Source organism: Eimeria maxima, genomic scaffold, assembly GCF_000499605.1.
Source record: "Eimeria maxima Weybridge genomic scaffold, Emw_scaff232, whole genome shotgun sequence".
In the NCBI taxonomy this organism is placed as follows: Eukaryota; Apicomplexa; class Conoidasida; order Eucoccidiorida; family Eimeriidae; genus Eimeria; species Eimeria maxima.
The window spans coordinates 10,001-30,000 of NW_013565182.1; the positions used below are offsets into that span (position 1 = coordinate 10,001).

The window sequence follows — 20,000 nt, forward strand, 5'->3', positions numbered from 1 at the left end:
CTGCTGCCTAGCAGCTGCTGCAACCTTCCCCTGCTGCAGCAGCAACCGCGCTGCTGCAGCAGCTGCTGCAGTTTGCTGCGCACTGCGGCAGCTAAATGCTGCAGTCCATACACCTCTAAAAATTCAAGCAGCAAATCCCTGCTGCTGCCGCTGCTGTTGTTGCTGCTGCTGCTGTTGTTGCTGCTGCTGTCTGGTCCCTCCATCTCTAGCAGCAAAGGGGGACCACCCTGCAGCTGCAGCCGCTGGGCACGAGGGCCACAGCTACCTGCTGCTGCTGCTGCTGCTGCTGAGTAGTTTGCTGCAGCAGCAGCACAAGACACGGCCAACGGCGTTGGCCTGTCTTCGCGCACCTCCAACCATATTACTGCAGCACACCACAAGCAGCAGCAGCAGCAGCAGCACTTGTAAGAACAGCAGCAGCAGCAGCAGCAGCGGCACTTGTAAGAACAGCAGCAGCAGCAGCAGCGGCACTTGTAAGAACAGCAGCAATCAGCAACAGTTAACGGAGTCACCTAAACCAAAGCAGCAACAGCAGCAGCAGCAGCAACAGCAGAGGCAGGGGCAGCAGCAGCAGGAGACACCATACTTACTGTCTTCCGGATGCCCTTGATGGGTAGAATCTTCCTCCTGTTGCTGTTGCTGTTGCTGCTGTTCTTGCTGCTGTTGCTGTTGTTGCTGCTGTTCCTGCTGCTGCCCCCCGTCAGCATGCCTGCTTGCTACATGGGTCCCAGGGGCAGCTGGATCAGCAGCAACAACAACAGCAGCAGCAGCAGCAAGTGGTTTATCTTGCTGCAGTGCATATATCTCTCCCTTGCGGCTGCCGCTGCAGCACTCCAGCAGCAGATCTCGCTGCAGCAGCGGCAGTGCAGCAGCAGCACAATCATCAGCAGCAGCAATTGGATAAGAGAGAGGAGCTAAGTGCTTCTGTGCTGCTGCTTCCTGGGGGTTACCCCCTCCTACTAATGCTGCCATGCGCCACATGCTGCTGCTGCTGCTGCTGTTGCCGCTGCTGCTGCTGCTGTTGCTGCTACTGGTTCATTAGCTGTCCTAGGGCAGCCGCAACGGCTGCTGCCTCTGTTTCTAACACTTTGCTGAGCCTTGCTGCTGCAGCAGCAGCTTCAAGCTGCAGCAGCAGCAGCAGCAGCCCGTTGCGCAGCGCCCAAATGAGCGCTAGCTTGGCAGTCGCATTGCTGTTGCTGCTGCTACTGTTGCTGCTGACGATGCTGCTGCTGCCGATGCTGCTGCTGCTGTTGCTGCTGCTATTGGGTATGCTAGTCCAATTAAACCCCGTTGCGTCCTAAGACATATAAGTATTAACCAGCCGCTACTGCTGCTGCTGCTGCTGCTGCCCCTGCTGCTACTGCTGCTGCGGTTGTTGCTGCTTCGACTGCTGCCACTGCTGCTGCAGCAGCAGCAGCAGCAGCATGAAGCCAAAAAGAAAAGAAGAGAGGAAGTATTCAAGAAAGACAGAAGGACCCTCTGTCCTTACCTCATCGTAGCCTGCTGTCGCTGCTACTGTTCACGGTAGCAGCAGCAGCAGCAACAGCAGCAGCAGCAGCAGCAGCAGCGGCAGCGGCAGTGGCTGGTTGTGTTGGCGCCAAGCAGCGGGTGCAGAAGTTTGTATCCAAAACTGCTAAAACCCTAAACCCTAAACCCTAAACCCTAAACACTAAACCCTCTAGAGGGATTGGGAGTGGGGTATAGTGGGTAAGCCCATGATCTCGATGTGTGTGCCGCTGCTGCTGCTGCTGCTGCTGCTGCTGGTTGCTGCAGCAGCCGCTGCCTTCCTGTCTTTCCTGCGTATTGGCTATTTTGCTGCACTTCCCTAGGATTAACTGCAGCAGATAAATTTTAAATAATTATTAATAAACTGTTAACCCTAAACCCTAAACCCTAAACCCTATTACTAAACCCTAAACCCTAAACCCCAAGAAGACAGAATTGCCACAAGGCAAGAGGAAACCTGCATAGGGCTTCCGCCCCATATTCATATTACGACTAGGCGTTAGGGTTTAGGGTTTAGGGTTTATGGTTTGGATAATCGTGTGGCTGTGGCTTCGTGTGGGTTGAGGGTTTAGCATTTAGTGTTTAGGGTTTAGGGTTTAGGGTTTATGGTTGGAGGCAGGGAGAGCTACGAAGAAACCCTTTCTTCTGGCGAGGGTTTACGTTAGGGTTTAGGGTTTAGCAACTACACCTGGAGGTAAACAGGTTTTGGATAACGCAGTGCTAGGGTTTATTGCTGAGTACTTAGGGTTTAGGGTTTAGGGTTTCTTAGGGTTTAGGGTTTAGGTGTTTGGGTATGCAAGAAGAAAGAAATAAAAGGAAAAAAAAAAAGTAAATAAAAAGGAAAATAAAATAAATAAAAGTAATTAAATAAATATAAATAATAAATAAATAAATAAATAAATAAAAAAGAAGAAAATAAATAAAAATAACAACAAGACAAAACCCTTCTCCTCCTCTAGTTGCTGCTGCTACTAGATCTGCAGCTGCTAGAGCTGCTGCTGCAGTAGCTGCTACTGGTAGTGCTGCAGCAGCACATGAATTAAATATGCTTGCTGCATGCATTTTCTTGCTGCTGCAGCACAAACTGCTGCTGCTGCGTAGGAGAAAAGGAGAGAAAACTTTTTGCATGCAAAGACACCACATATGTATCCTTAACAAGAAATTATAACACACCTGCTGCTGTTGCTGCTGCTGCTGCAGCAGCAACAGCAGCAAGAGACTCGTGTCCTGCTGCACTAGGTATTTGTCACTCTCTCCCCTTGTTTGCTGCGGAGGTCTTATGACCGCAGACGTTCAGCAGCAGCAGCAGCAGCAGCAAAGATAGACGAAGTAACAACAACAGCAACAGCAGCAGCAGCAACAGCAACACCAACAGCAGCAGCAACACCAACAGCAGCAGCAACAGCAACACCAACGCAAGCAGCAAAGGCAGCAGTACACTTTAAATGCCAAGAGAAACACAAGGTCTATCATACTGCAACACAGCAACAGCAGCAGCAGCAACTGCTGCTGCTGCTGTTGCTGCTGCTGCTGCAGTATGTAGCGCACAGCATCTGCTGCTGCCAGCAAATTAAACACCATAAATTAAAAGACAAATGCACGCTGCTGCTGCTGCTGCAGCAGCAGCAGCAATCCTTCATCCGCAGCAGCAGATGCAGCAGAAGCAGCAGCAACAGCAGGAAGAAGCACTGCTGTTGCTGCTGCTGTTACTCGAGGCTGCTGCGTCCTACTGATACTACTAATACTAGTGCTGCTGCTGCTGCTGTTGCTGCTGCTGCTGCAGTTACTTCTTGTCTTTGGCGAGCCTTGCTGAGCGTCGCTTAGTTGTTTGTTCTTCTCCCTTTGCTCCCTCGTCCTTCTTGCTGCTGCTGCTGCTACTGCTCTCTGCAGCTGCTGCTTTAGACTTCTTGCTGCTGCTGCTGCTGCTCTCTGCTACAACTGCCTTCTCCTTTTTGCTGCTGCTCTTATGGCTAGTATCAACAGCAGCTCCTGCTTCTTCATGTTGCTCCTCTCTGCACGTACACCGCAGCAGTAGGAGCAGCAGCATCAGCAGCAATTCAGCAGCAGCAACCTTGCTGCAGTTTCTATTGCTGCAGCAGCTTTTGCTGCAGCAATAGCTACCTCGCTGCAGCAGCACACAAAGAAGCTTACCTTGGCGACTCGTGTTCCCCCTGCTGCTGCTCTTGCTGCTCTCCATCTTCATCTGCCTGCTGCTGCTCCTCCTCTTGCTGCTGCTGCTGCTGCTGTTGTTGTTGTTCTTCGTCTTGCTGCATATCTTCCCGACGATCATCAGACTGCTGGCGCTGCAGCACCTTTTCCTGCTGCTGCTGCTCGCTTGCTGCAGCAGCAGCAGCATCCTCTGATGGAGCCACCGCAGCAGCTATTTTGCTGCTGTCTTGATCTGCTGCTGCTGATGCACCTTCTTTAGGAGCAGCAACATCAGCAGCAGCAGAATCAGCAGCAGCAGCAGCAACATCAGCAGCAGGAGCAGCAGATTCCCTATCAACTAACATATCATTATCTTCCTTATGTGCATTATTACCATTCTCTGCTGCTTCTTCTGCTGCAGCATTGCTGCTGCTTCCCTTCCCCTCTGCAGCAGCAGCAGCACCACCACCAGCACCACCTGTTGCACCAGCTGCACCTGCTGCTGCTGCACCAGTAGGTGCAGCAGCAGCAATCTGTGGCAATGGCTGATGTAATACTGTAGGCCTTGGGGTGTATATCCACCCCTCCTGCATGCGCAATTTAGGGTCCGGGTGTGGCGCCAATTTCTTGCTATTTTTGCTTGGCTTCCTTAGTATAGAGAGTACTAAAAAGTCGCCGACTTGAAATTTTACATCCTATAGAAAAAAAAAAAAAAAATATAAACCCTAAACCCTAAACCCTAAACCCTAAACCCTAAACCCTTAATTATATAGGAAAAATATTCTAAATCAAGAAAAATGCTTCAAAATGAATACACTAAACCCTAGTATTATATGTCGGCATAAACCCTAAACCCTAAACCCTTGTGCATGCAGTGGGTTCACACCTCTCTATAAACACTAATTTAGGGTTTAGGGTTTAGGATTAGAGGCTAGGGTTTAGGGTTTACCGCTAGGGTTCGCGAGTCCTCCTTTGGATCGGGAATGATTGAGTGCAGCAAACCAACATCAGCGAATACATTCTGGCCCTCCTTGTCTGCATACAACAAACCCTAAACCCTAAACCCTAAACCCTAAACCCTAGCCCGCTACTGCAGCAAAACCCATGAGGCTTTTTGCTCCGATTAAGCTTCTAAATTCATCGAGGGTTTGATGATCTATAGACTGTAGGGTTTGCATCCTTATGCTGTCTAGGGTTTAGGGTTTGTTTAGGGTTTAGGGTTTAGGGTTTAGGGTTTACCTGGATAACAGAGCCTAAATTGCCATAAAGCTCTTCTGTCTCTTGCCTCTGCACAAACATCTTTTATTAAATAACAAATCTCTCGAAGACGGGTATCCATCCATGCATACACCTGAAAACCCTCACAAAACCCTAAACCCTAAACCCTAGTAAACCCTAGTAAACCCTAGTAAACCCTAAACCCTAGTGAACCCTAAACCCTAAACAACTAGAATACGCAGGGCAACGAGACGATAAAAGCCACAATCCCCTCCTGCTGCCCCTCCTAAACACCCCCAAACCCTAAACCCTAAACCCTAAACCCTCGTTAATGGTGTAATGTACCTGCAGCTCATCTTGTACAGGTTCTTGTCCTCTAACCCTAAATTCCTCAACAGAATGTTGGGAATCTAAACGACAGAAAACCCTCAATAAAAAAGGAGGTTCTTTTTCTCTATCTACCTCACGTAATTGTTGGCGACGTAGGGCTGCATAGATATATATACACACACACAGTAAACCCTAAACCCTAAACCCTAAACCCTAAACCCTAAACCCTAATTGTTGAATGCCATACCCTAAACCCTGAAAAATCAATCCCGAAATATAAATGATAAATCCTGAGACCTAAATACCAAACCCTAAACCCTAAATTCCAAACCCTATATATCCCCAAAACCCTAAACCCTAAACCCTAAACCCTAAACCCTACCTTTTTTCTGTGCTCTTCTTTGTAATTTATCTTCTTGTGCCTTAAGCATTTCTCCTCTTATCTTCATTCTTGCAGCAAAGAATTCAGGAGGAGGCGATCCTCCCCTCCATGGACCTCCCTGTACACTCCGTGGATCGTTGGGGTGTATAGGCACATTGCTATTATTAAACCAATTGCTGCTGCTGCTGCTGCCGGGGCCCCATGGACCACCAGCAGCAGACCCTCTACCCTCCCAAGGACTGGACCGGGGCCCCAGGCCTGAGCCTGCACTTAACGGTAGAGGAGGCAGCAAGTTAGGGGGGGGCCCCCCTCTCCTACCATATCCATAGGAAACAGGGGTAGGAGCAGCAGCAGCAGCAGATCCGTTCTGCTGCCTGTTGCTGCTGCTACTGCCTACACCGTAGGGTGTACGACCACCTGTTGCAGCAGCAAACTGTCTTGCTGCATCAGCAACAACAGGACGCTGCACTGAAGGGGAACGACGTACAGGACGTCTATATCTGCTGCTGCTCCTGCTGCGGCTAACAGGCCTCCTGCGGTGTCTCATGCTGCTGCTGCTGCTGCGGCTCCTGCTGCGACGTCTGTGGTGCTTGCTGCTGCTGCTGCCACCACCATGGCCGCCTCCTCCTCCTGCTCCCCCGCTGCTACGCACACGAGGCGAACCACGATCCCTACGACGACGCCCCACACTCCCGCTGCTGCTGCGTCTATGATGCTTCCTGTTGTCGCGGCGGCTGCCGTTGCTGCTGCTGCGGCTGCGGCGGTGGCGCCGCCTGTGCCGATCTCCTGCTGCAGCAGGACTACGCGAGCGCCGACGGGCGACAGGAGAAGCAGAACGCCCCATCTTAGCTCTTGCTGCAGTGCAGCAGCAGCAACAGCAGCAAAACGAGCAACTGCTGCAGCAACAGCAGCAGAGGAGGGCAAAGAGCACCTCTAGGGGAAGAAACTCCCAGTTACTGCAGCAGCAGCAAACAGGCAGCTGCTGTAGTCAATTGGTATAAATAGAACAATTAGCAGCAACTTGCTGCTGCTGCTGCTGCTTCTGCTGCGGTTCTTCTTTTACGTCCCGCCCTGCGGGGACGGGAACGTGCAAACTCCGCAGCAAGTGCTGCTAGGGTTGCTGCTGCAGCAGCTGCTGCTGCTGCTGCTGTCCAAAGCTAATTATTAGTCAACAACTCTAGCTCCTTATAAAGGAGTAAAAATACAAGTGCTGCTGGAGAAGCTGCATGCAGCAGCAGCTGCTGCTGCTGCAGCTGCTGCCAAGGCAGCCACAGGAGTCCTGCGACGGCCGCAGCAGCAACTACTACACAGCTGCAGCAGCAGTAGTAGCAGCAGCAGCAACTCTAGCAGCAAAAGTTATTTTGCTGCATTAAATTAATTAGTATTTATAATTTACTTATTTAAGGAAGGAAGGAAATACATAAACCCTACAGACAGCAAAGGGCAGCTGCACAAGCCAGCCCCTTAAACAGAGCAGCAGCAGCAGCAGCAGCAGCATTAGCATTAGCAGCAGCAGCAGCTGCTGCTGCTGTGGCTGCTGCTAATACGTCTGTGTCTCCTGCTGCTGCTGCTGCTGCTGCTAGGACTACAATAACACAAAGACTACTCTTCTTACCTTCTTTTTTAATAAAAGGAAATTAACAACTACTAGACCTATTAGCTTCCTCCTTATAACAGCAGCAGCAGCAGCAGCAGCAGCAGCAGCAGCATTAGCAGCAGCTGGCGACAGCAACAGTCGGGCGAGTTTGTTGTGTGTCAACGCCAGTGTCCGCAAGGATTACAGCAGCAAGCAGCAGCAACAACAGCAGCAATAGCAGCAACAGCAGCAATTAAAGTAATTGTTTTTTGGCTCTATTTTCTTGTGTGTGTAAATACTCTGCTGCTGCTGCTGCTGCTGCTGCTGCTGCTGCTGCTCTAGCTGCTGCTACGGCGTCAACGCCGTACGACGTGTCTTACCACCGCAGCTGCTGACAACCCCACAAACTACTGGAGCAGCAACATTGGCGTCAGGAGGATCTGCAACAACAGCAGCAGCAGCAGGAGCAGCAACAACAGCAGCAGCAGCAGCATTGAGGTCAGCAGCAGCTGCAGCAGCAGCAGCAACAACAGCAAAATGGACCTTCAACTGTCGCGCTTGCATAAAACCCCATTCACAGATGTTGACAGACTTGTCGTCTTCCTCAACAAGACTGGTACTGCTGCTGCTGCTGCTGCTGTTCTTGTTGCTGCTGTTGTTGCTGCTGCTGCTGCTCCTGTTCCTGTTGCTGTGTTTATTGCTGCTCTTGCTGCGCTTGTTGCTGCTGCTGTGTCTGCTTTTGTGGATAGTAACTCCGCGCATACTGCAAAGGTGTGTGTGCGTGCATGTGTGTGTGGTTTGCTGCTGCTGCTGCTTTTACTACTGCTGCTGCTGTTGTTGCTGTTGCTGCTGCTGCCGCTGCTGCTGCTGCTGCTGCAGAGGGGAGAGACAAGGTTACAAAAGCACTTCAATGTGGCTCTCGTCTATTGGCTTGGGTATCGAGCAGCTCAAAGATATCCGAGAAATTTACTGCCATATACAGTAAACCCTAAACCCTAAACCCTAATGGCAAACCCTAAACCCTAATCTGAACCCCTAAATCTTAAACCCTAAACCCTTCTCGTTTATCCCTACTCTACTGACTTATTCTGCAGCTGTGACTTCAGCCATCCAGATCATCCTCCTTGCTGGCAGTACCAAACCCTAAACCCTAAACCCTAAACCCTAAACCCTAAACCCTAAACCCTAATTGTGTTTGTATAGGAGCGAGCTCGGACAGCCGCAAATTATTTCGCTTAGGGAAATTTATAAATGAATACATGGAGTTATTAAAGATTGCTGCTGCAAAGACACCTGAATCAGATATAGAGAAAAGGATTCAGGTACCATAAACCCTAAACCCTAAACAACCCTTTATTGTCGATCCCACACACTTCTTGCATACATTATGTATGTTGTCCCTGCTGGTAACCCTTCCATTTTAGGGTTTAGGGTTTAGGGTTTAGGGTTTAGGGTTTAGTTGGGGTTTTCTTATTACCATGACATAAGCAGCCACAACAATTGCGAACTGACCAACCTAGTATTTCCTGTTACCTCTTTAGGGTTTACTGTCGACGATTTACGATTTACATTTTTTTACAATTTAATGTTCATCTAGGGTTTAGGGTTTAGGGTTTAGGGTTTAGGGTTTAGGGTTTACGTATTTTTTTTTTTTTTTTTCAAGTTTTTTCAAGCCATATGTCGTACTTCTTATTTATTTTATTGGTTGACCGACAATTTTTTAATTCTTTCGAAATTAAAAATTATTAATCGAAATTCCCAAACACTTGCAAAAATTTCGGGAACTTTCTGGTAAGGATTCTGTTGCTGCTGCTGCTGCTGCTGCTGATGCTGCTGTTGCTGCTGATGCTGATGCTGATGCTGGTGTTGCAGCTGATGCTGATGCTGATGCTGGTGGTGCTGCTGATGATGGTGTTACTGCTGATGGGTCTGCTGCTGGGTCTGCTGCTTATTTATTCAAAGTGCATATACAATCGCTAAACCTTAAGGAGCATTCTTATTCAGGTGTTGCTGCTGCTGTTGCTTGCTGCTGCTGCTCCATTTTTTGTTGCTGCTACACTTCATTGCTCCTCATACGGGTTTATCTGCTGCTGCTGCTGCAGGCTCTTGGCTCTATTGGCTGGGATGTATTGTGAGGTGTTGCGGATGCGGGCAGCTGCAGCAGCAGCAGCGCAGCAGCAGAAGGGGGAAGATACACCTGATGCAGGGAAAGATGCTGAGGCAGCAGAGCTGCAGCTGCAGCACAGACGTAGAGGCCTGCAACTAAATCTTCTTAAGCAATGCTGTCAGTTCTTTGCTGCTGGGGTTGCTGCTGCTGCTGTTGCTGTTGCTGCTGTTGCTGTTGCTGCTGCTGTTCGTTGTCTCTTCCTCCTTTCCTTTGCTTTATTTATAGAGTTGCTTTTCGTCTTCTCTATTAGCTCCTCCCTTAATACATACATATACATGCATATGTAAGTATATAGTGCTGCTTCTGCTGTTCTTGCTGCTGCTGTTGTTGTTCCTGCTGCAGGTGACGTTCCTGCTGCAGCAAACCTGGCGGGGGTGACGCCGATGCTGCTGCGGCGTAACTTTAGTGATGGCTTTGTAGGAGCAACGGGTTTGCTGTCTGCCCTCATATCTTGTAAACAACTCTACTAGGTGGTACGGGAGTTAGCTGGCCGTCTAGCTAGCTAGCTAGCTAGCTAGCAGGCTAGCTAGCTAGCTAGCTCTCCTCTCTTTCCACACACACACAAACCCGCACAAACACCTAGCTGGCTGGCTAGCCTTATGGCCAGCTAGCTAGCTAGCCTCCCGCTCCGTCCAGCTAGCTAGCCTTGCTGGGCTGTTATAGTCTGTGACGAGGTAGACATCCCCAAGAAGGCGTTCGCTGAATACTGGGGGTTTAGGACGCAGTTTCTATCCATTGCCAGCTAGCTATTCATTGACAGCTAGCTGGATAAGTCAGCTAGCTGTCAGTGATAGCTAGCTGGATAGCTATTCAACAAGCAGGGCCCCCACGGGGAGGAGGGGGATAAGCCAAGCTTTTGTTCTTACACCGATGAGCTACAGACCCAAGCTACAGCACAAGCGACAGCAGCAGCAGTAGCGACAGCAGCAGCAGTAGCGACAGCAGCAGGTAAGAGTAATATCGCGCTTAGCAGTGAATTGGTTGAAGTAGATGTAAGAGGCTGTAGGGTGTGGTGCCTCTCTAAGGCGTAGGAAGCCCTTCCTAGTGTAAGACTTCAGTCCATGCACTAAGAGTACTGTGCATGCATGCGGAGGAGGCAAAAGGTGTTGCAGCGGAGAAGGCCGTGGCTCGGTCTTAACAGAGTTGTTTAGTGTTGGGGGGGGAGGGTTTAGTAGGGTTTAGGGTTTGGCGTCATACCCCGAAGCTCCCCGGAGGGTTGTGCCTCTCCGGGAGGTATAAGATATATACTCACCGCAGATAGGCTACTTCTCCCCCAGTTGGAGCGTATAAGTAGCAAGGAGAACTGTCTAGCCTCCCTGGTCGGGAAATGGGCGAGCAGCCGAAGAAATTGGCCGTCAGTTGGGTAGGACCATTTCCTACTCGTCCTCAGATCCATATTTTGGCTTAAATTGCCAACGTAGCCTGAGAAGGGGAGAATCGTTGCACGAATAACGGCCGCTCTCTCGAGAGGATAACAGGGATTCATACAACTTTCCTTGACTCCTTAAGACACTAATAATATTCAGGACAGGATAATCAATGATACTCTTGGTCCATCTGCCGAGCTTCCATAGGTGATTATTTAACCATTTAGTCACTCTCTATGCTGCAGACGAACTTGAACGAACTCGGGCTGACGGCGCTGAGTTTGTTCAACTTCATCTGTTTTTTGTCTGTCAGATATTCAGACGGCTGTGACAGCAGATGGCAAGGTAAGTAAGTCAACATCTACGGGGGTGTCAACAGAAGCCATAAACGATGCAGAATTCCTCTTCCACCAGCGCAGTAACCGAGGACAGTGCCTAACCTGTTGAGCATGGAGAGTTTGTGTCCGCTGCCACACAGCCTAGCTGAGCAACACCACTTCATACATCTATATAACCAATCATGCCTCTTTTACAAGAGAAAGGATATAGAATTGGCCGTTTTAGTTCTGCCGGTGCATTTGTGAACCTAAGAGAGCATACAGATTTTGTTTAGCAGGCAGCAGTGCATATTAAGGCATGGAGGTGGCAAATAAGTGCAGTGTTATGAAGGCAAAAGCATTGTTATGGGAAAACCCGAGCTTCTACCTTTTAAAGCGCTGGAATACAGCCGACGACGGGGCTCGAACCCGCGACCACGAGGTTAAGAGCCTCGCGCTCTACCGACTGAGCTACACCGGCGACAACACCGTTGGCGGGTCCTACACTCACCAGGCACGAAAGGAAATAATCAGAGTACGGAGTTGGCAATTCTAACGAACGCAAGAAGAAGAGGCCGGTGAGCAGCACGAAGCGGTTCCCAAGGTTTCCCAAATAAGCAAACATCCACGGGAATTCTTGCGCTAATCGGAGGAACTTGCTTTGTAGTCCAGTATAGAGTTTAGAACTTGCCTAGTGATGTGCCTTGTGCTCTCCAGTCAAGGCGCCATTTGAGGCAAGTGGCACTCAACGCATTTTAAGGCTGCCCTGTGTAAAAGGAGGTATGCTTGGTGTAACGGGAGTCCTCTGTTTGGTCCGAAGATTACCGTGGAAAGCAGTGGAGCCGAAATATCCAAGAGCATATTTCGCTTAAAGCAGCTGACCTCCCTCCCTAGCCTCCACGACTCCTGAGCAGGGTAGGCCAAGCACCTGGTGCTAGGAGAGAGGAGGCGGCCAGTCGTGAATTGTAACGCATGTTGCTGCTAGAGGCGGTGCAAGGCAGCGCCACATACAGGCGCAAGTCACATACAGGTAGAAATACGCCTTCTTTGCTATATGGATTACTGCTGTGTGCTCAGCTAGGCTGTGTTCCGCTGTCACACAGCCTAGTTGAGCAACAACACTACATGCATAAAACCACTCATGCCTCTTGATATAGTGCCAAATCGGCCGTTTTAGTTCTGCGGGTGCATGCGCGAGCCTAAAAGAGTATACAGATCTTGTTTAGCATGAACCAGTGCATATTAAGGCATGGAGGTGGCAAATATGGGCAGTGCTAAGAAGGGGAAAGCATCCTTATTAAGAAATCCGAGCTTTTACCGCTTAAAACGCTTGAATACAGCCGACGACGGGGCTCGAACCCGCGGCCACGAGGTTAAGAGCCTCGCGCTCTACCGACTGAGCTACACCGGCGACGAGACCGCCTGAGGATCCTTAACTCACCGGGCACGAATGCAGATAAACGGAGAAGTACAGAGTTGGCAATTCTAACAAACGCAAGCAGAAGAGCACGGTAAGCAGCACAAAGCGGTTGCCAAGGGTTCCCAAATAAGCAAACATCCACGGAAACTCTTACTCTAATCGGAGGAACGTCCTCTGGAGTCTAGTTTAGAGTTTAGAACTAGATTTGTGAGTTGACAAGTGTTATCCAGCCAAGTTTCCAGTTGATGAAAAAGGCATGCAATGCTTTTTAAGACTGCCCTGTGCCGAAGGACGCATGCTTTTTGTAACGGATGCTCTCTGCTTGGTCAGAAGATTACCGTGGAAAGTAGTGGATCCGAAATACCCAAGAGCATATTCCGCTTAAAGCAGCTGACCTCCACCCCCAGCCTTCAGGATTCCTGAGGAAAGCAGCTCAAGCACTTGGCGCTGAGAGGAGGTAGCCTGCCGTGAATTGCAACGCATGTTGCTGCAACAAACGGGGCACGACAGCGCCATATAGAGGCGTAAGCCTCATTTATGCATACATACGCCTTCTTTGCTACATTGATTACTGATGTAGATAACTGCTGAAGAATTCTGCGAGCCTATCGGCCGTCTACAAAAAATGTGGGAGCGTTCATGTGCCAACTTCAGATAACCTTGCCAATATCGGACAGACGGCGCTACGCAGTCCTTGATGCGTTGGCAAGCCACCAGACCTGGGTGGGAACAAAGGCGATAAAAGTTGGGCCCCGTTTAATTATCAGGCAATGTTTGCAGTTTTATGAACTATGGAGTCCAAATATTTCGCCTCCTTTGAGGTAACAACTATTCCCTTTGTAGAATGCTGCTTCGCAAAGCAGATGGGGTTAAGCACGGATGGCTGGGAAGGGCTAGCTGTATACATCAAGGAGGGAAAATAAATCCCATCAGTGTGTACACGCACTGATGGGAACCTGCTTATGAAGAAAAACTGTTTGCCAAGAAGGCCCGCTTGCCCTTCTATGTGGGACTGTCTTGTACCATCAGTCGCACTAAAGTGTGTTGCACGTACTCTCGGACCTTCTCCTCTAGCGTAAGTTTAGCCACCTTGGCCTCTGTGCACAGGGGGTCTCGATACTGGGGAGAAGTGTTAGCCGTTTAGCGGAACGTCTGTGCTAAGTACTTATTTTAGCAATTTAGCTCGTATGTGTTCAGGACAAGGTCGACAGCCCGCGCCACACAAACACTGTTGGATGAACGAACTAACACTGTACGACAGCTAAGCGTAATTGCCTCTCCCTTCAGCGGATAGGAACGCATGCACATACGCGAGCCAGAGTATAATACAGACCATCTCTTCTAATTCCTTTACAATGTAGCCCCCAAGAGGCAGTGTCGAGTGTTAGAGTTTCCTGCCAGTATGCACCTTGCCAAACCAGCGTCTCCTATTGTGTCTACAGCTATATTGTCATCACCATCAAGGAGCACAGCCTCCTCTATCAACCCTCGAAGGAAGACTACAAGAATGTCGGTCTGCTATCTGCTGCTATATTTGGATGCATGTATACTTGGGAGCAGTACGTAACATGGGGAAATATGCTGTTAGGAGATGACCTGGAGGGAACAAACATGAAGACGAGCAAAGAGTGTCGAACGGAGAAAAGTGACGTATTCAACCCTTGGGTATTAACGAGACGAGACGTCTGCATGCGCCTGCAGCAGCAGCAGCTGTAGCAGCAGCAGCAGCCGCTGCAGATATGGCATCAATTATTTACTTCCTGAGCAAAATACCCTTCAATAGATTACTGGCACTTCATATAAACATTATTTAGCGAAATAAAGCCGACGACGGGGCTCGAACCCGCGACCACGAGGTTAAGAGCCTCGCGCTCTACCGACTGAGCTACATCGGCGGTGGAGTCCCCTGAATCTAAGAAAACAGTAGGAGAGAAGCTAATTATTTTAGCAAATAGACTAAATACTAATTGTTCTCCTTCTTTATTTGATAGTGTTTGGGCACAAATCATAAATATTTTCCCTTTCCCCTCTTCTTTTTCTATGTTGGAGACGAACTCGCTGCCGATGTAGCTCAGTCGGTAGAGCGCGAGGCTCTTAACCTCGTGGTCGCGGGTTCGAGCCCCGTCGTCGGCTCTTTTGTATTACGTATTAATTCATTTATTTTGTTTTATTTTAATGTTAAGTTATTTAATCAATGAAATTTCTCCTAAATACCTCAGAATTAAACCCTTAGACACTGAAGTTGCTGCTGGAGCAACCACAAGGCTGCAGCGCCAAAGCGCCTCAGCCAGTAGGAGCAGCAGCAGCAGCAACAACAACAACAGCAGCAGCGGGAACAACTTTCAGAAGTCGCGGGACAGATAGAATAACGCCAAACACACAAGCAGCAGCAACTGCTGCTGCTGCTGCCGCCGCTGTTGCATGCACTGTCCAATGCGGCAGAACAGTCGAGAAGACACTGCTGCAATGTCTGGCCCCCAGCAGCAGCAGCAGAAGCAACAACAGCAGGAACTAGGGGGGGTTGAGGGATACAGTAGCTCCGTTGCAAAGCAAACGGCCTCATCAACAACACCAGGGGAAGCATCACGTGCAGCAGCAGGATCAGGAGGAGCAACACCCGCAGCAGCAGGAGCAGAAACAATTGCAGCAAATGAAGCAGGTGCAGCAGGAGTGGCAGCAGAAGCAACAGGCTTTCGTCTGCTGCCACTACAGCATCACTCCTCATCGTTTGTGAGTGATTCCGACTCTGACACATCCCCAATGTCATCATCAGCAGCAGCTGCAGCAGCAGCAGCAGCAGCAGCAAAAGAAGATGCAGCAAAATCCTTTGTTCTGCAGCTACAGCAAAAGCATGCAAAAGCTTTAGCTGTGTCGCCTCCTGGGGGCCCCCTACCCCCCCTAAGAAGGCCTCCCTTAGCAGTCCTCTTACGGTGTCTTGCTATAATATGGAGCAAAGAAGATCGCTAAATAACATAGCAGCAGCAGCAGCACCGACAGCAGCAACAGGAGGAGGAGGAGCAGCTGCAGTAGCAACAGGAGCCGCAGGCCAATACGGCCTATCAGTAGAGCAATACAAATTAGATCTCCCTGGCAGCGCAAGCAGGACGGCAGCAGCAACAGCAGCTGCTGCACCTTCAGCAGCATGCGCATGCATAACAACTACATAAGCAGCAGCAGCAGCATCAGCAGCAGCACTAAGAGTAGCAGCAGGTCAGTTCTTGAGCAGGGTTAACCCTTTCCCTCCTCTGCACAGCAGCACGATATATATACCTGGACGGACAACAGGTGCGCTAGCTAGCTAAGAAATTGGCTAGCTAGCTAGCTACGCAATTGGCTAGATGTGTGTTCGTCATATTGGACAAGCCAATGGCTAGCCAGCTACTTGGAGGGATGGTTAGTTGGGGTTTTGGTTAGCTAGCCAGGTAGCCCCGCTAGCTAGCTCGCTAGCTAGCTAGCTAGCAATGGTGCCAGCAGAGAGGTGACCAATATAGGAAAACATCCTGCTGGCTAGCTAGCTGGCGGGGGCGGGGGGGCTACAGAGGAAGGGCAGCTAGCTAGCTGGCAGCGGAAGCAGCTAGCTGGATAGAATCACCTGGCTAGCCAAGCTGTTGGCTAGCTAAGTCACTGGTGAGCTGCTAGCAGGCAGCAGCAGCAGCTCTTCTTCTTCTCCTTCCTCCTCCTTCTCATTTAAGGTCTCAGAGCTGGAGCTGCAGCAGCAGCAGCAGCAGCAGTACGCAGCAGCAGCAGATACAACAGCAGATGGTGCAGCAGCAGCACATACAAAGGCGAGGGGAAGTCTGCACAGCAGCAGCAGCAGCAGCAGCAGCAGCAGCAGCAGCAGCAGCAGCAAGAGGTAGTAGCAGCCTTACCTGCGGCTGGCCGAGTCTGGCTTGAGGGCTTCCAATCGTTGCGCCTCTTTGAAACGCGCGTGGAATTCCGATATACTCCTCTGCAGCAGCAGCAGCAGCAGCAGCAGCAAATGCACCAGCAGGTGCAGCAGGAGATATATAGTAACAAAAGCTAACTCGTGGTCTAGGGTTTAGGGTTTAGGGTTAAGATCTTACCTTGCTCTGTATGTGGGCTCGTTTCTCCTTCTTGTTCATCCGCTGCAACCACAGCAGTAAGAGCAACAGCAACAGGAATATCAGCAGCAGCAGAAGCAGCAGCAGGATCAGCAGGATCAGCAGCAGCAGCAGCAGCAGAGGCCTGCTGCGGTGTATAGGCACCTCTAGATTTTGTCTACCACGAGAGAAGCAAAATGTTTCTATGCCGAGGCGGTGCTTCTCAGAGGCAGCAACCTGCAGCAGCAAATAAACACACACAGTTTGCTGCTGTTGCTGCTGTTGTTGCTGCTGCTGCGTCTGCTGCACCAGGCGGTGGAGCTGCTCATTTCAGCTCGCTAGTTCTGCTGCAGCTGCTGCTGCAACAAGGGATGGGCGCGATGCCTCTATCTTTCTGGTGGTTCTGGTGCGGCAGCCGCTAGCGTTGCTGCTGCACTCGTGCTGCTGCTGCTGATACAGCAGGTGCTGCTGCTGCATGCGTGCTGCTGCTGCATTAGTTCTCCTCTCTTACCTGCCAGGTATCATGTTTCTTGGCTGTTTCTCCTCTCTGTATCGCATACATATCTCAAACCCTAAACCCTAAACCCTAGATTGGCCTCCTTTGTGGCGACCCTGAAGGCTTAAAGCGCCTTCGTTTGAGGGTTTAGGGTTTAGGGTTTAGGGTTTACCGCTTGTCTAATACGCAGCGCAAGGCTACAGATCTCTTGGCTCATCTGCTGCTGCTCCCTCTTCCTGAGCAGCAGCAACACAAGCAGCAGCGACAGCAACCTTACAGCAGCAGCAAACAACAGCGGTCCCAGCTGCTGATGCAGCAACGGTGGGGACTGCAGTCCGTACACTGCAGGGTTTAGGGTTTTAGGGTTTAGGGTTTATTAGTGCGTACATGGTTTCTGTCTGACGCCTCATGAAGAGGATTTGCGTTTCTGCTTCTTGCCTTTGTTGCTGTTCTGAGGGGCAGCAGCAGCAAACCCTAAACCCTAAACCCTAAACCCTAGACCAAATTTCCGAGCTGTTTTGTCAATGACATCCTTTTTGTAGTGAAAAAAAGGAACTTAATATCTATTGTTTAGAAGTTAATGTTTAAAACTTAGGGTTTAGGATTTTTAGGGTTTAGGGTTTAGGGTTTAGGGTTTAGGGTTTGGGAGTAACCTGCGGCGAGTTGTAGTCTAAGAGCTTTAAGTCTGTCTGTCTCAACAGCCTTTTTATTCCTCAGTAGATAACTCTCTCCTTCTATTCCTTTTAGCTCGTATCTGTACACAACGCAAACCCTAAACCCTAAACCCTAAACACTCAGAGAGAGACGAGAGGGAGAGAGAAGAAGCCAGCAGGTAAGGAGTAGTCCGAGGGTTTGCTCCTTCAGCTAAGTCGGCTTAGGGTTTGCGCACTGTATATGTTGCAGAGAGCTAGGGTTTATGGTTTAGGATTTTGGGTTTAGGGTTTGGGATTTAAGGTTTAGGGTTTAGGGTTTAGGGTTTAGGGTTTAGAGTGACCTGAGGTCTTTAACATGCCCCCATAAGCAATTAGCTTTCTCTGCCTTTTGCTGCGCCTCTTGCAGCATTTGTGTTATTTTTACTATTTGTGCTGCTGCTTCTACACTAAGAGCAGCAAACATTTGTGCTGCTTCTGTCTTGCTGCATCGCTTGTTGCTGCGTAAACCCCTCATCCTGCTGCTGCTGCTGCTGCTACTCATGGGGTTGTTCCTGCTGCTGTTGTGAATGTTGCTGATGTTGCTGCGGATGTTGCTGTAGTTGCTACTGCTGCTGTGGATGTTGCGACTGCTGTTGTGGTTGTTGTTGCTGCTGCTGCTGGGGTTGTTGTTGTTGCTGCTGGTGTCGTTGGTGCTGCTGGTATTGTTCTTGCTGCTGCTGCTGCTGCTGCTCATCTTGTCGACGCTACTGGTGCTGTCGGTGCTGCAACACAAAAGACAGACGCAGCAGCAGAAACTGCTTGCATGCAGAAACCCTAAACCCTAAACCCTAAACCCTAATCTCTAAATCCCCGACATAAAGGCTTAAACCCTAGAGTGCACACTCTATACATTAAAACGTCAAGTACACACCCCAAACCCTAAACCCTAAACCCTAGAAAACCCGAAGGGATATGATGCCTTGTACTCACGCACCTGCTGTTAAGGGTTTTGTCTTAAGGGTCTTTGGCTAGCGGCTGCAAAACCGACACAGGTTTTAGGGTTTAGGTTTTAGGGTTTAGTGTTTAGGGTTTAGGCGTCTGGGTTCTAGCCAGGACAAAGCACAAATTGATTCGATTGAAAAGAAGAATGACATAGGAGGAGGAGCAGCAGCAGCAAACAGCAGCAACAGCAGCAACAACAGCAGCTGCTGCTGTAACCCCCTCAGCGAGCTGCCGCTCTCGCTGGAAGTGACCCCGCCTGTAGCCTCCCTCCGTAAACCCTAAACCATAAACCCTAAACCCTAAACCCTGAAGTCAATGAAATATGCAAATTGAATTGGGGTTTAGGGTTTAGGGTTTTAGTATTAGGGTTTAGAGTTTTCTTCTTGAATGCTCAACTGCGAGGCAGTTAAACCAGTGGGCCGGCCGCTGCTGCTGCGACGGCTACTGCTGCTGCTGCTGCTGCTGCTGCTGCGGCTGTTGCCCCGCAATAGCAAGACATTACGCAGCAAACCCTAAACCCTATGCACGAAATCATTGTTTATGTATATACAAGTCAATAGGGATGTTAAAAATTATAACTGTTCTCTTCTGCTATGGAGGAAATAAGGGTTTAGGGTTTAGGGTTTACAGTGTCGGCTGCCGCCAACCGCTTAAGGGGGGCCCTCAAAGCCCCTGCTGCTGTTGCTGCTGTTGCTGTTGCCGCTGCTGCTTCAGAAGCAGTGGCAGTTCCTGCTGCTGCAGCAGTAGTCGTTAAATGAAAAGCTTTTTAATGTTTAAACCCTAAACCCTAAACCCTAAACCCTAATCCCTCCAGGGTCACCCAGAGGCGCGCCCGTCAAATGGAAGGGAGACTGTAAATCTAAAACCCTAAACCCTAAACCCTAAACCCTAAAACCTCTTTAGGCTTTGTATGATTAAGGAAGTAGGGGGCCCCACAGTAACAAATAGAGACAAAGAGATAGGAAGACACATAGATAGAGACGGCAGGAGCAACAAGAGAGACACAAAGATAGAGACAGCAGCAGCAATAAGACAGACACAGCAGCAGCAACAGGAGATACAGCAGCAGCACAAGCAGAGAAAGACAATAGAGAGAAGAAAAGATGGTTAAGGGGACACAGACCAAGAGAGAGACAAAGAAACTAACATATAAATATATTATATATAATATATATTATATATAAAAAAAGGAATAAAAATAAAAAGGAGAATAAAAAAGGGAAACAAATTAACTAAGCTGTCTTCCTCTTTCTCTTCTCTCCCCTCTCCTTCTTTCGCCTTCACGGCAACTGAGCTGCTGCAGCAACAGCGGCAGCAGCAGCAACAACAGCAGCAGCAACAGCAGCAGCAGCAACAGCAGCAGCAGCAGCAGCAGCAG

General features: G+C 49.6%; 4 protein-coding genes across 4 annotated transcripts in view; 1 reads left to right on the forward strand and 3 right to left on the reverse strand.

Moving 5' to 3' along the window:
* Positions 1–972, reverse strand: part of EMWEY_00023250 (protein phosphatase 2C, putative) — a gene marked incomplete at both ends in the record, with an annotated part of 7,816 nt that extends 6,844 nt beyond the window's left edge. Inside the window, 2 exons of the mRNA XM_013480772.1 lie at positions 1–364; positions 591–972. The exon at positions 1–364 is cut by the window's left edge and continues 5,150 nt beyond it. Of these exons, the coding sequence (XP_013336226.1) occupies positions 1–364; positions 591–972 (746 nt within the window). The remainder of the gene's footprint in view (positions 365–590) is intronic.
* A 2,317-nt stretch (positions 973–3,289) lies between these two features.
* On the reverse strand, positions 3,290–6,428 carry EMWEY_00023260 (P18, related; the record flags this gene model as incomplete). The annotated part of the gene is made up of 7 exons (XM_013480773.1): positions 3,290–3,518; positions 3,658–4,349; positions 4,604–4,689; positions 4,894–5,005; positions 5,111–5,158; positions 5,450–5,499; positions 5,903–6,428. 7 exons carry the CDS (start codon positions 6,426–6,428, stop codon positions 3,290–3,292), a joined length of 1,743 nt encoding a protein of 580 aa, XP_013336227.1.
* Positions 6,429–14,864: 8,436 nt separating this feature from the next.
* Positions 14,865–15,398, forward strand: EMWEY_00023270 (hypothetical protein; the record flags this gene model as incomplete). The annotated part of the gene is made up of 1 exon (XM_013480774.1): positions 14,865–15,398. One exon carries the CDS (start codon positions 14,865–14,867, stop codon positions 15,396–15,398), a length of 534 nt encoding a protein of 177 aa, XP_013336228.1.
* A 649-nt stretch (positions 15,399–16,047) lies between these two features.
* On the reverse strand, positions 16,048–19,121 carry EMWEY_00023280 (hypothetical protein, conserved; the record flags this gene model as incomplete). The annotated part of the gene is made up of 10 exons (XM_013480775.1): positions 16,048–16,138; positions 16,301–16,380; positions 16,496–16,537; positions 17,004–17,039; positions 17,161–17,224; positions 17,376–17,439; positions 17,642–17,742; positions 17,983–18,402; positions 18,773–18,900; positions 19,035–19,121. The coding sequence occupies 10 exons, from the start codon at positions 19,119–19,121 to the stop codon at positions 16,048–16,050; spliced, it is 1,113 nt and encodes a 370-aa protein (XP_013336229.1).
* Between the last annotated feature and the right edge of the window lie 879 nt (positions 19,122–20,000).